This window comes from Drosophila gunungcola, assembly GCF_025200985.1.
Source record: "Drosophila gunungcola strain Sukarami chromosome X unlocalized genomic scaffold, Dgunungcola_SK_2 000046F, whole genome shotgun sequence".
In the NCBI taxonomy this organism is placed as follows: domain Eukaryota; kingdom Metazoa; phylum Arthropoda; class Insecta; order Diptera; family Drosophilidae; genus Drosophila; species Drosophila gunungcola.
Window position 1 is genome coordinate 562,131 of NW_026453192.1, and position 15,916 is coordinate 578,046.

The 15,916-nt window shown below is 34.9% G+C and overlaps 1 protein-coding gene across 5 annotated transcripts in view; it reads right to left on the reverse strand.

Moving 5' to 3' along the window:
• Positions 1-6,468: 6,468 nt before the first annotated feature.
• Positions 6,469-15,916, reverse strand: part of LOC128260931 (blood vessel epicardial substance) — a 32,733-nt gene continuing 23,285 nt past the window's right edge. For 2 of the 5 annotated variants that reach the window (XM_052994287.1, XM_052994286.1), the window contains exons 3-7: positions 13,747-13,904; positions 13,574-13,676; positions 13,353-13,502; positions 12,744-12,885; positions 9,566-12,017 (exon numbers count right to left, since the gene is read on the reverse strand). In XM_052994287.1, coding sequence (XP_052850247.1) covers positions 11,869-12,017; positions 12,744-12,885; positions 13,353-13,502; positions 13,574-13,676; positions 13,747-13,904 — 702 coding nt within the window. In that variant the 3' untranslated portion in view covers positions 9,566-11,868. Of the gene's footprint in view, positions 7,985-8,903; positions 8,937-9,564; positions 12,018-12,743; positions 12,886-13,352; positions 13,503-13,573; positions 13,677-13,746; positions 13,905-15,916 lie in introns of those variants that run through there. The other 3 variants (XM_052994288.1, XR_008268191.1, XM_052994290.1) reach the window with 3 other exon arrangements.

The following is a 15,916-nucleotide window of genomic DNA, read 5'->3' on the forward strand; positions in this document are numbered from 1 at the left end:
TGTAAACAAATAAAATATATACATTTTATTTTAAGAAAGTACATTTTTAACACTTACACATCTCTTAGTAAAAATACTTTTATTTTTTTTTATTTTAATGATATTCAATAATTTTCCTTTACTTAAAAATTCATTTACTTGAATTTGTGTTAACTTTGTGGATTGTATTTATAGAAAAGTTAGAAATACAAGAAATTTCTCGCTGTGTAGCCCAATGGCAAGCAGGAGTAGCAATAACAACAACCAGCAGACGTTTGCAACTTCCGTTGTTAGCTAAAAGTGACTTCCGGTCGCTGGGGGATCCCCACTGTCTGTCTGTGTGCGTGCAGGAGCATGAAGCTATACATGTACACACACATATATATATATACATATAGATATATATATATGGGGATATGGGATATAGCTATCGGAGTTGTTGTTGCACTTGCCTGCAAATCCAAGCATTTATTGCAGACCTCCCCCAAAAAGCACAACCCCAGCTCGTTTCGCTGCATCTCTCGTTTATTTAATTGAATTCCCACATGTGATTGAGGTAAGTTCGTGCCATGATTGTGCCACATTAAAAGGGTATGGCCAACAATGCCCGACCCCGCCCACTACCCACCGCCCTCCCGAAAATACCCAGCCCACTATTCTACACTCCTTTTTGCCTTGGAGCACCTTTTTAAGTGCACCTTGTGAAAGTGTGGAATTGCTGAGTTTCAAGCACACGGCGTAGTCCAGAACAAAAGCTGAAGATTAAGCGGCAAAATCCACACTGAAAATAATCGAATTGGGTCATATATTTCTAAAAATTACACAAATAGTTTGAAACTATAAAAGGAAACTTAATCAAAAATGTATGTATTCTTAAATGAAAAATGAAAATCTTTTCTATGCACAAATTAATTAATGCATTGTCACGATGATATGATATTTTGATATTTTCTCACGTTTTACATATATATATATTTTGTAACACAACTATAAAAATGCGAAAATGTTTTTCTGTGCTTTCCGTCCATTATTTCGCATTAAGACAGATATCGAGAAAGGGTATTTCATCAAAATTTGGACTATAGTGTTGAGTATGCATATGGAAGTCATGAGTAATCTAGTGAATGGAAAACAAAAGCTGCAGATTATTACAGGCAAAAGGCTTCCTATTTTGGCCAATAAGCCGAAAATCCATGTTCATTTGAAAGGCAATTAAGCAACCTGCCTGGGCTTACAAAATCGGATGATATAGATTTGAATGGCAAAGGACGAGAAACGAAAATGTGTGTAGGAAGTTGGCTTTAAATGGAAAATGTGCAATCTGCCAAAAGAATTATGATAGTCAAATCATTTAAAACCTCGTTTAAGTAACTTATAAGATGATAGAATGATGTGAACTTAACTATATGTCCCAACCCATTTCCGCACAAACTTAAATTCTTATTTTTTTTAAGTGTTCTGGTTAGTTTTACAAAAATATAAATGAATTAGCAACATCCATTCAGCCTTTTAATCCGTTTAATAAATTTATAAAAAAAAAAACCTTACAAACAATTCCGAAAAAACTACGCAAAAACCAAATTAGAACGGATGCGTTTAATTTAATAGAAAGCTATTTTATTTACGTGAAAAGCAACAAGTATTTAATTACCATTGTGTTTTACATGCAAACAAATTAATAAAAATCTTAATTAAATCTCGTTCTGGCTGCAAAAAAGAACGATGCTAATTTAATGCCAACAAGTTGTTGGACGCGCCTTTAATTTGCCATAGAATTAAGCCATTTGCCCTCTCTATTTCAGCACATAAAAACATAAAACAGAGTTTACAAACTTTCACAAAAGTTTTCATCTAAATGCGCTGCAAATGTTGGCAACACTTTTCTCGTTTTCTCCCAATTTTTTGTTTTAATTTTTTTGTTTCTTGTAGAGCAAGAGAGGACTAACAAAATGTTCGCTTTTTTGTTTGTGTTTTGCCTTTTGGCAGTTTACTTTGTCCTTTTTTTTCTAGTTTATTTTCTTCTTTTTTATTAATTTTTTTTTTTTTTTTGAGTAGCATTTTGCTGCTGTTGCAACTGTCAAATGTTTGCCAATGCACACAGACACAGACGCGTCCATTTTGTTAGTGTTGTTGGCGATATGTAAATTCACGGTCATATGTGTGTGAGTGTGTGGAATTGTGTGTATTGCTGCTAGCTCCCCTTATTTTTGCCTGCATTTTTCCACATTTTTCTCCTGTCTTACTTGTAAATAAAAATGCAGAAAAAGCTGTGTTGTTCCTTTTAATTAACTGAGTCACCAAAAAAATTAGCAGAGAATTTTAAAACCTTTTTTTTTGCTTCTGTCTGTAAATTTAAGTAGCTGGTGGTATTTTAAAAAGTGTTGCTGTTGTTTATTCAAAAATGAGGCCAGTGCTAAGCGGTTTGAATATAAAACATTTCGTTACCAAAACATTTAAATGTGTCTGTTTTTAATCTTCATTGGTTTAATTATATAAAGCAAAAAAAACGCATTAATTGCAAATATATCAGGTGAATATAATCTACTTACATTGACGTCTTGTAGTGGCTCTGTTTTATTTTAACAATTCTTTTTAAGCGCATGGCTGTTAAAATATCAAGTAAATTTAGTATGTATATGTAAATCGTAAACCTTTTATAACTGGCAAATATTGTAGGTGCCATGCAAATAATTACTGCTTTTGCTGCTGCTGCTCATGTGTTAATTTCCTTTATTTAGTAGTTATTTGACTGTGTTTGTTATTCAAGCTTGTACAAATTGAATCTGATTTCATTCATATTCACTTAGTTTGAAGTACGTTTAGACGTAAAATAAATATATTTGTATAACTGCTTTATTTTGGCTTGGGGACTTTCTTGGAACCGTAGATGCTTTTTAATGCTATGTGAGTTGTGTTGCAGCTGCAACATGAACTATTATTGCTGGTGTTGCTGTTGTGACAGCCTCGTGTTGTTGCAAGTTCGGTCGGCTCAGTTTCTTGCCACCCCTTTCGGCGGTCGCCTTTTGTCATTCGACCAAACACACTGTTTGCCAGAGTGGCACCCGAAAAATCCTATTTTGGCAACGACAACAGCAGCATCAACATCATCAACATCAACATCAACATCTGACAAGGCCAAGGCAAAATTTTTGTGCACTCTAGTATTTATTTTTTAGAACAAAATGGGTTTTTATTTGGCCTGTTGCATAAGTTTTATATTGATGCTTTAAAGTTGTCCGCTTTTTTGACATTTTTCCGACACTTTGTCAGCTTCAATTTGCGCCGGGATTAGTGAGTGTGTCGCTGCTGCTGTTGTTGTCGTTTTCCAAATATTGATTAAATGCACAAGACCCAAAGACTCGGATATCTAGCATAGTGACACACATCGACCGCTGGGACAGATTTGTTGCTGCTGTGCTGACTGATTAGCGCCTTTGCGATGTTGCTCTTGTCACTGGTGTTGCTATTGTCGCTGTTGCTGCCGTTGCTGCCGTTGCTGCTGTTGCCGCCGTTGCTGCTGTGAAAATTGATGAGCAATTAAGGTTATTGACCAATCGCTTGGCGAAGGGTTGCTGGCTTTCAGGGGTCGGGGTTGAAACGCTTCGCTGCCTTCCCGACTGACCCAATCACATATATACGAGTACATATAGTATGTGGATTAGCACTGAGAACAATCTCCCCTGATTCGTAGATTACCATAATTATGCTTAAAGTAAAGTACCCAAGGTTGAAAAAAAAGGGCAAAATTAAGCAAAGTTTCCATTCAGCTTCAACGGAATTATTTTTAAGTTTCTGTTTTTGGTAAACGTTCATTTTTAACTGCAATGAAAACAACATTTTTCTTATTCACATATAGCTAATATTAATCTGAATATAATATAATATTTCGTTGCAAGGCCTAGGCATCTTCTGAAATTAAAGCCTATTGTGGCAGAAAATAAAGATGCGAGAATATAATATTTTTCAATGTTCTCCGAATGCATCATTTAACAAAGAACTTTAGTGCAAGTAATCAAAACTAAGAGCATTAAGTTTTATTCAGCCATAAACTTAAAGAGATTAAAAGTGTAAGTAAACTTCAAAAGTGAGTTGAACGGCTTTTATACATATCAAACTGAAATTTTCAAGGAACAAAATCACTGCTTAATTCTTTTATACAAGAAAGTCCGTACTATTATTTTGTTAAGTGGAAGTATAGTCGCAGATCCATCGAAGCGACAACAATGCCGACAGCAGCCATAACCAGACCACTTGCTCATCCTGCGCCGGATGGGAAGCGTCAAACGGAAACGGAAGCAATTGACTGAGTGACAGGTCCTCCGCCCCTCAAAACACCACCAACACCCTGATTAACATTAACTGATTTAAGGTGAACGACTAACCTAAATCTGAGGCAACTCCGGTGGCAACAGAGCCGCAACTCCAGGCGCAAGTGGAGCGGAAGGCGAATGTGGCCAACAAACGAAATGAGCAAAGGACCTGCAATTAATTTTGCTCATGCATTTGCCCACCTCCGCCATCCCACAACGACTGGTATATAGGTCCATAAATTAAGTCAAAAAAATTGAGCATTTAATTGTCGGCGGACAGTCCAATAAAACGGTGGTTTTGTGGTCATCAAAAGGGAAGCTAATTTCTTTATTTGCCTTTTGTTACAAATATGGACAAATTAAATTTGGTTGCGAAAAATAGTGTCAATATTTATCACGATTTCGGGACTCAATCATTCTGCCATAATTTTCATTAATTAAAGCCGCAAACAGTACAGTACAACTTGGGCGTCAGGAGTTTTACTTATTTCTTGTTTCCAAAAATCCAGATAGTTTTATTATGAAATTATTATTTAATAATAATTATGTTAAGCAAAAAGGTATTCCAAATAGTAATTTAACATTGGAGTTCTTAATGAGACAGCAACATGTAACTCAAAAATAAGATTTAAAGTTTTAATATATTAAGTTCAGTAAAAAAATGATTTCCTTATTTTTTTATATATTTTTTTTAACAATAAAAATATAAGATAGAAATGACTGAATGTTTTCTAATATCCCTTAACCTTTTACAAAAGAAAACTTTCATTACAGCAGTAGTACTGTATGTTTCCATAAGCGAGGACACGTGACCAAGCGACGAGTTAAAAATAGAGCAAGGACCTGTCAAACTGGGATTAAGTCCACCTATTTATGTGCCCTACACATCCACACAGACACACACACCAACAAAGGACTTTACAGGACGCTTTGAAGTCCCGCTCAGTTAATTAAACCTATGGGCCCCCCTAAATATGCAACAGTTTTCCACGCGGCCTGCAATTGACTGCTTGCCGCACTGCTTGAGGACTGCTTGTCTGAGTGATACATGTAGCAAAAGTTTTTAGTGAAAATTCCATGGCAAAAGCACTTTTCCACCGACACCAGTCGACTTTCCGGGGGCGGAAAGATGAAAAAAGTTAAAAGGTGGACAACACAATTTGAATATATGTACATATAAATAAGGCGTTGAGCCACGAAAAGCACTGGTAAAATAACTTAAGCAAGTAATTTTATATAAATAAAAATATATAAGATAAACATTTTGAAAATATTTTATCTTAATAAAGAGAATTTGCTTTGCAATAAGGATAAGATTTATAAAAAAAAAATGTAGAGTTTAATATTAAATAAAAAATATATTAGCTAAGAATAAATCTAATCTTTTCTAATTAAAAACTTTTTCCAAATCATCACATTTATTTTTTTATTTTTTTCCAAAAATTTTACTTGATATTAAAGTATATTTTTGTAAGTTTGTTATTTTTCCCGTTGGCATTGCAGACAGCGGAGAAAACCGCATCAAATATTAAAAATGTCGTTGGGCTAACTTTGCGAGGGTTTTAGCCTGGTCAACTGGACATTGTCCTCGCTTTGGGCCAAAAGTTGGGTCCGGATTTGTGGCCAGTTGCATGCATTAATTGCAGCCCTCTTCCAACTGATTTGGACTCAAGGCTGAACCTGCAACTGAAACTTAAACCGGAATGCTTGCAAGCCTTCACCGCAATGTCTATTATCTAAAGCAACGTGTCTGTGGGCGAAACATTGCGTACCGGGAATTTAATTGGCCCAATTTATATTAAATCGAAAGGCAAAACTCAAGGTATTAGTGCAACATATAATAGAGCAAGGAAAATAGCTTAAGTTTTATATAACCTTATCCTTCCTGCTAGCTGATTTGTCAGAAATATAAATATTACAAAAGATCAAGGGTTCAAAAGGCTTTCCTGTGTAGGTACATATACTTTAAGACAAACTTTTTTAATGAATTAAAATGACCCACGGTATTTTGCATTTAAGTGTCAGTTCAAATCAATATAACCATATAAGAAGACGCACACAAAAAATTGGAGTTGTCTATTCCCCCTTAAACTTACCTTGTTTAAAATGATCAATTAAAATTGGGCAGAAATCGCTTAAAATCATAATTAATCTCAATAATATTAACTTTATGTTTGTGTTTATTTCATGTCCATTTTACTTTATTTTTAATTATACTCAAAGGTACGAAATACATTGAACTATTGGTTTTAGTTTGGTTTAGTTCGGTTTGGTTGGGTTGTAGTTTTGTGTATGCTCTATGTGGATCTGGGGATCTGTTGTTTCTAACCATTAACTTACACGAGACAAACGTTGGGATCGATACAATACAATGCGTTGCAATTTAGGGGAAGTTCAGTGGGAGTGAAACCAAATTCCTGTTCTATGCATAATGGCATGGGTTTTGATTAAGTTAATAGGAGGGCGGGGGGGGGGGGAGGGTTATTAAATTAAAAGGGGGGATCAGCTTGAAACCTCCATGGGCGGGGGCTGAGTGTATTTCCAGTCCAGTGTATTTCGCGTTTAATTAGGTTTTTCTTTGCAGGCGCTCACTTATATGTGTTCGTTATGCTTGTTGGTTGTGTTACTTTTATACCTAGCTAATTCACTGTCGGGCTTCAATATTATTGAACTTTTGATTGATGCATATGCATTAATTCAGGCACATACATACATAGATACAAAAGCAATAGGGGCTATTTAACTCTATGGGTAAATTGCAGAACTCTGCACATTAACAAACATTTTGATTGAAGTGGTAATGATTGAGGTGACAATTTAGGCGGGAACTGTATGTAAAAAAATGTTGCGAATGCTATAGGTTTTTAATGGGTTTAATCAACGATGGAATGTGTTCTTGCTTTGCATCTAGCAGGGAGTAGCCACAAACAAACTTTTCGTTAACTAATCATATATATTCATGTACATATCGTGTAATTATATCTGTATATTGCACACTCAACGATTTGGTTTTTTTTCCCCCCGACTTATTTTCGTTTCGTTTATAATCTCTTAACTTTAGGGTAATAAAAAAATACATATTTCTCCATTTAATTAATAAACATTTCCTTTCAGTTGTTCTCCTTCTAATTATCGGACTTGTTTGTCATTCGTCTAATTCGTAGTTATAGCGTAATACAATTTGCAACTAGACTAGATTTAATTAATATATAATTTGTGTATACATATATATTTTCATTCTCTTTCTGAGGGGTATTCATCTCGCAATGGCTTGAATAGAAACATTAAATTAAATTATGGCTACTTGTTTAAAAAAATACAATTTTGTGGGCCGAATGTAATACTTAGCAATAATTTTGGCTTCAATGTAACCCTATAAATGTTTTCAAATAATGCAAGAAACCAAATTAATGTACAATAATTTTTACGACTTCAAGAGAGGAATACCCGAATTCAAATTGATGCCTTCTCCATATAGTATATATAAATAATTCTGTATAACGACTCATGGCATTTGGTTTCCTTGGATCCATTCTGTTGGTTTCCACGATTACCGTTCCTTAGTATTGCCTAAAATATACATCTAATAATACTCAAAACACAAGTCTAAATATTTCGTCTCGATCCCTCTCAAACGGCCGTTTCATGGTCCGTTTCATCGATCCTTCCAAGGCGCCAAGAGTTAGGATCCCCAGCTAAAAAAAAAAACACAAATAGAGAAAAAGGAGAAGACAAAAAGGAACATATTTTAAAATATGCATTCATATATCTCTGGACTAGGGGTGAAGAGGCAGAGGCTAAGACTCCCAAACTTAACAAACACTTTAAAAATACATACATTTGCTTATTAAATTTATCCAAGGCATTGGAATTAACAATTTAAAAAGTTTTGCATGCACAAATCTAAAAGCAGGCACACGAACGGTCACACTACAGAAATTTGAACACAGACTGAGAGATAGAGATAGCTGTATAGACAGAGAAAGAGACGGAGACACACACAGACTGGCATACATACATACGCGATGAGCTGCTCTGTTGTTGTTTTAGACCCTTGCAGAGGGAATAAGATTTTTTTGGATGGAAATACTCGTAGAATCGGACCAGAAAAATTTAACTAATCTCTCAGATTCAATCTAAAATGTGTTTATATAATCAAAACTCTAAAAAGGGATAGCAAACAGACCTATAGAATGTTTACAAAAAAATGTGCAACCAACTATTATTCAAACGAACTAATAACGCTCGCTCAAAATAGTAAGTTAACGCCCATGGGCGTTATAGCACTGGGCATACCCTGATAAATTATTATTTTTTCCCATATCTTATAGAAAATTTAGCATGACAATTTTACAGCATACTTTTGGCAAATTGGCAAGGGATTTGAAATCCCTAAAATTTCTATGGTACATAACCATTTTAGTTTTTTCGAGGGACTTTAAGTTTGTTTCGAAGTTATAGAAGTAAGACCTCAAGATCCCAATTAAATATTGTACTCCAATCGGACAACCAATTCTAAAAAACATTTCTAAAATAGCAATCGGTCTGCAAGGGCATTTGAGGTTTCGGTTTCCGAAACTTGAGATCCTTTTCCTTATGGGTCTTTTAACTTACCGCAATCGTAGTACTTCGATATCCTGGGCAGGGCTGATTTCGTGGTAGTTGTTGTTGGATTGGGTTGTAGGTGTTGTTGTTGTAGTTTTGTTGTTGTTGATTAACGTTTATGAAGGATTTTTTTTTTTTTTTTTTTTTTTTTTGGAACGTTTACGTTAGACATACAACAAAATTATAGTCACCGAAAAAATAGAAAATCAAATACATAAATTTCATCACAAATCAAACATATATATTATAACTATTGTCGTTGATGTTAAAAAATCAGTGAAACGTGATTAGCATAAAAGGGAGGTGGGAAACAAACAATAGGGGCACTATCAAATCGATTTTGTGATAATTCTAACACGTGGTTAAATATTTGACCAGTGATTAGAAAGGCTAGAGGTACTATTCTAATAGTAATTCAATACAAACGCTATTTTAAGACTCTCTATTCAAATAATGAGTATTTTCACGTTTCAACGTTTACTTTCGCATGTCGGTCGTCAGTGATTAAGAAATAAAGTGACAAACAGTAAGTTGTAAAATTATTTTAAAATGATTTTAAGCTTTGCAAAAATATTAATAAGATTTGAATGTTCAAGCTCTTTAACTTTTTATCGGATTTACCACACGTTAAACTTAATGAGTAAATACATTTTAAATAATACTGAAACTAACTAGAAAATCGTTCTTTTCATATATAGTTTTTATATAAAAAAATGATATCATTTGAAGACTATGTCCATTACTGCAACTACCTCTATATATATTTATTTGCTTTTCCAAACAACACTTTTAAGCACATATTGTAAATGGGCGGAAGTGATCGGGCAGGGCGGGGCGTGGCATGTGCGTACTGCTGTCGGTTGCACTTTGTGTGTAAACTTATGGGCATGATGCTATTTAGTTTTCCATTTTCTATGATTGCTTGCAAAGGCGAACGATGAAAGCATGCCCTGCACAAAAATATAGCCTAGCAAATGATCGCAATCAACAAGCGGCGACGGCGATCGCGACAACAGACAAATTGTTTAATTAAATAACAAATATTGTTTTGTTACTCCTCGTGGCAGCAGGCCAAATATAACGAATTAAAATAAAAAACAAATTAATGCCATTTGTGCCAAAATAATGTTAATGATGTCAAATGACTGGGCGCGTGCCTACTTGGCTCGTTTAAAACGAAGCTCGACTCCCGATAATTCATTGGGTTAAATCTCGAATACTTTATCTTGGTATTAAGTTTATATATGTTTTTTTTTTTATTAGCTTTCGTTTTTGGCTTGTTTACATTCACATTAATTCCTTTTCGATTATTACACTTTCTTGGGGGAGCATTGGATTTGGGGGTTCTCGGATTCACGAATAATCGGGGTTATGTACAGCAAATATATGTATATAGTGTATGTACAACGACTTAGGATATGTATTGCTTAAAATTATCAAATATTATTCGATATTAATTCTAATTAGTTTTCACGCTTTCTTCAAGCTCAATTTGTATGCAAATCAATCAACAAATCAAACGATAAAAACATATGCATAAAGAAATTCAAAAAAATATATAATAATAATATGTTAATGGAAGTAAAGCGAATTGATGGATGTGCCAGCACAGTACATTTCCATTAAATGCCAAGCGTTGTCAAATCAATTAAATCAAATCAAAGCATTGAAAACACATGGGCCAGCGAAAAAGTTCAATTATCACCTGATCGATCTTCAGATCTTAAATCTATAACTAAAACTGAAGTGCTGTTGATCAAACCAGCTCTCATGATAGTCATTTTATGTACAATCATGTCAAAGAACTAGTTAATACTCATTACTTGATAGATTTCTACTCCTATGAATATTTGTTTGTAATAAAAAATCTGTAATTTGAAATATTGGTCAAATAAACCACAAGAAATAATAATAACATTGCAAAATATAGCACATTAAGTAGGATTTTATTGCAGATTTTTGTGATCAAAGGATCGCCTAAATTGTCCTAAAAATAAAAACCTAATTCACTTCAGTACCAATACATTTTATAATGCATTTGGAAAGCAAATAATACTAAATGCATTTTCAAATCAAAAGCATAATCAATTAATTTAAAATCTAAACCTTGGTTGACTGTCTTGAGCGTGTTCAATCGAAATGCCCACTCAAACTGAAACTGATTCATGAGCAATCAAGCGTCTTGTTTGACTACAACTCAACATACAACCATGATCAGTCAAAATAAATTACAACGTCTACAACTGGTTTGACAACAGCTATCGATAGTTTTTTTGCTAAGGATCCAGGGAGCACATTGAATAAATTTGTAGCAATGTTGTCAGTTCATAAGGTTTCCTTCTTGATTTCATGAGTTTTAATTGGTATTGTTTTCTAACTTTTTCCAATACACAATTTTGGTTTGCTTACATCACCTTGGTAGAGAAACGGGAGTTTATATTATGATCCTAGGATTATCTAGGTTTTTTTGAAAAGCCCCTGACCTGACAACACTGTTTTTTAGAACATTTCCGCTGGTATGGAAAGTTTACGTTTCCCAAGGCGAGAAGTTTACAAAAAATCGTTTGTGTCTGGCTGATTGTTTGGCTTAGTGGTGTGATACAAAGTTTTGCCTGTTGAACGATTAGATGTGTTAGGTGTTTGTTTAGTTTTAGTGCTAGTCGCTATGCTAGATATGAGATGATTGTATGTGGGATTCAAGATGCGGATTTCGATTTAGATGGATAGATTCCAGATTTCTTCGACAGTTCTTTCTCGGATGATCGTGATGTTGTTCTTGCTGCGTGTGATTGATTGACTGATGACGGATGATTGTTTGCTTGTTTGTGGGTGGTTTTGTTGTTGTTGTTGTTGCTGTTGTTGTTGTTGCTGTTGTTGTTGTTGTGTTGTTGTTGTGCAGTTCAAAGGTGAAGGGACGGTGGAGTGCTCTGATTGTTGGTGGCAAGTTGAGCAGCAGCGGGCCGATTGCATAAATTCACATTGCACTTTGAACGATGTTGTTGGCGCTTGTTGTTGCTTCTTGTACGGATTGTTGTTGTTCTAGTAGTTGTTGTTGTTGTTCTAGTTGTTGCAGTAGTTGTTGTTGTTGTTTGTACGTGCGACCAAGTAAAGGAACATGCTCTTCTAAAATTAGAGTTTTGGCGTAGAATAGGTAAAAATCAAAACGAAACCAAAAATCAAAAATGCACAAAAAAATACACAACAAAATAAAGTACATAAGGAAAAACATAAGTTAAACTATATTACGGGTTCAATACAGGTGAGTTTAGGTTTTTGTTTTTAGGCCATGCAGAAAGCGTGCAAACAGAGACAGAGAGAGATAGAGATAAGGACACAGGGGAAAGAGAGACACTGAAAGGTCTAAGGTGAAGAAATCAAAAAACCCAAACACCAAGAAAGTTATGGAAAAAGCATGGGGAAAAGCTAACCACAGTAGCGGTCACATTAATAAAAGTGATAATGTAATATATATACTCTTTTGAAAAAATTTTAATTGTTTGCCGAGTTAATGATTAATACTTTTGTATTGGTTTTTTATTTACAGATCATATAACTGAAATCAAAATTATGTCTTAAAATCTTTTTTTACATTAATTTAGTGCTTTCAAAGTAAATAAATACAAATCTGTCAGGGCTTGTGCAATTTGTGAGAGTTTTAACAGATCGGTACACATATTTTTTATTTGACTTAAAAAGTTGGTTTAAGAAAAATGTATAACTAATAGTTGCTAACTATATAAAGGGTGACGTTTTTTTTGGAAGTTACTATTTTGTTAACCGCTACTGTACAAGATTAGGTGGATAGTGGATAGATAGTTTAGAGAGGAGGGGTCGAGGGGCCTCACTTACCCTGTAGCTGCCGGTTGATCAGGGCCGTCAGTCCGTGGCCCACATCCACACTCTTCTTGAGTATCAACATGGGCTTGTCCTCCGCATCTTCCGCATATCCTCCCGATGGCAGAAAGCCATTGCTGGCTATTGATTCGCTCACCTGAAGGCAAAAAACAATATAGCACATCGGTCAGCAAGGTCTGGGTTTATCATTTATTATGTCAATGTAAAGCCATCAACCAATTTTAATGCATTAAATTGGTACAATAAAATTAATTAATTATTAAAGTGCAACGCTGTGCACAAATTGATATTTTAGAAATAACAAATTTGTTAAATATCATTATAAAAAAATGACGTAACTAAAAAAGAACTAAACTAAGTTAGGTGACATTTGTTGCCAGTAATTAAGGAATTTAATATGTTTAACTATCTATTAATATTAAAAGTAATAAGAAACTATCAGCATTTACCATTAGGATTAACTTTGATTTCTCATTAAAGGTGTAAAGAGCTTTTCTGATTTATTGATTTTACGTTCAACTTAATGGATATTTAAGCTCTTTGACACAATTTGAAATGTGTAAGGGTTATATATAATATATGTAACCATTCAGGGAAACCAACCTGGGTGACCTGCATCAGCTTCTTGACCACATCCCGGCCGAGAATGTGATCGAAGACGGTCTGCAAGAAGGGCTCGGCCATAATAGACAGCTTGAGCTTGTCGCGATGCCATATCAGCACCCGCGACTCCTCCATGGCCATAATGGAGACCTGTCCATCGAAAGCAAAGGAGAATTATTAATGAATCGAGTGGCGATCGAATGGAATATGGACACACCCACCTGAAAGTAGTCATCGGTCGAGACGCCAAACCACTCGGGCGAATCTAGGAACTGATGGGGAAACACAATGTGCAGGGCTCGCTGATGCTGCGACACCACCAATCTGCGAATAAAAGAGATATAGCAACACGATTAACGTCCATGGGCGGAAACGAATCTTCAGCAGCACTCACTTGCCACTCAGCACCAGCGACAGGCTGTCGACCTTGGTGACCTTCTCCTGGGCATAGACCTCCTGGTATTTCAGGGCACGTATCACCTTCATGCAGTTGAGCACCTTTTTGAACTGGTGGCGAGTCACGTGCAGCGGCTGAAAAAGTGCCAGGTACACCTGCAAATACGGTCCACAAAGGGGGCATAAAGTTAATGATAATTGTGACAGCTATAGATCAATAGGTATCTTAATTTACACTTAATAGTCAAGTTATTTGTTTTTCATATATACATAAATTTAAAGTCTTTTTGTTCATCTTCCGTTTCTGATAAAACTATGCTGACGCATGACCCAATTCTAATTAATCACTTGCCGCATTTATTTTTAATCACCATTCTAGGGAATCACGCAACGTTTACACAATCAAATAATTATTTACTAATCCCATTACCGGAATATTAAGCTTATACCAAACAAGTAAAGTTTGTTAGCTAATAGTTTTGATAAGTTGTGTAAATTCAAAAGTTTCCATTTGTATTTGTGCATCCCTTTCTACAAAAAACTTTCCACCTTTTTCAAGTAAATGGGTTCTGTTGGACATTTAATAGTTAGTTTATGCGTGCATAATTTACAAGTCTGTTGTGCTCAATAAAATAAATTAGATGGGTAAATAATCAATACTTTGGAATCTCCCAAGTAGCTGGCAAAAAAAAAAAAACTCCGATGGAGATCAATCGGTTAACAAACTCTGTTGCCAAGTGGATGTTACACACAACACTGGACAAACAAACAAACAAACAACTGAAATTGGTAAATATTATCGCAGATCAAGGGTGTTAACTGCTTTGCATTGCTTCGAATGTAACAAGAGCACGCCCCCTTTTTCCACCTGTTCGCCTGCTTCTATTTCATTATGATTGCACAGAAAAAAATATTAATACAAAAAAAAATATTAATATAAAACTTTGCATACTAATCTAGAATATTTTAATGATGTAAGCAAATTAAATTTAATATTAAATTAAATGTTTTTTAAAGTGATTTTTAGAGCACAGTTTTTGTAACTATATATAATAGGAAATATATAAAAATTAAGGTTTATCCAACGCCCGCAATAAAAAATGAAATTCTGTAATGGTAGATCTTATATCTACCGATTTTAGAATTTTCCTTAGTAGAACATTTTATTGTACAATAAAGTAGCGTAGGCGTAGATGAGCTTTCGTTCAAAGATAGATATTGCTGCGACCAGTTTTTTTGGGGGCATTTACTGGGGCCATTCTTCCCCAACACCCATTGCCCCCTCAAAAGGCCAAAAAGCCAAGCCAAGCGATCACATGGCCAAAATGTAAGACTCGTGGTGGCAACAGCCACACGCCAAAAACCAAAAAGTTGTTGCCATGCAAAAATATTTTGTGTCTTGCTGACGCAGCCGTTAGACAGACAAGCAAACCAGGCGATGGCCCCCGATCCGCACCAGCTCCACAGGGGGGCGTCTATGGATCCGAGAAGTAGCAACAGCAACAACAGCAACAACAGCAACAACAACAGGGGCGATCACATTGCGCCGAGCAACATGAAACGCTTGCAGTTTTCAATTAAATGTTACCCCAATTTTAGGGTACAATACAAATTTTCATTTTAGTACTCAGGATGAAGAATTAAACAAAACAAAAAAACAATTCTAAAATTTAATTTTAAACAGTTCAACAGTCATGTGTTAAGCAAAGCTTAAACTGATTTTCAACGATTCTAATTTTGGGTTATAAAGATTCAAATAATCAGTTTTTTTTTTTAATATTTTCAGAATACAGTCAAAATTAATTTAATTTCAATTAAAAATAAAATTGATTTTTTAGCATCCATGTGCCAACAAAAGATTAAATTTAATTTTAGGTTTAAAAAAATCCTGGATTCAATGTTAAGAATTTTTAAAGTAGTAATTTATTAATCAGAGTCTTACTATGTCGACTGAACACACAGGACTTTCATATCAGTCTGAATGAGGTTTAGTTTCGATGGGATTTTTTTTTTTAGCGTTTTTCTTTTTTTTATTTGTTACTGAGGCGACGCGCGGCAATAACATTAAACATTAACGAGCATGGCTAAATAAATAAATAACATAATCAAGAGGTTTGCCCGAGCGGCGGACAAATTGTGATCCGGGGCAGGTTTTGGTGGCGGATCAA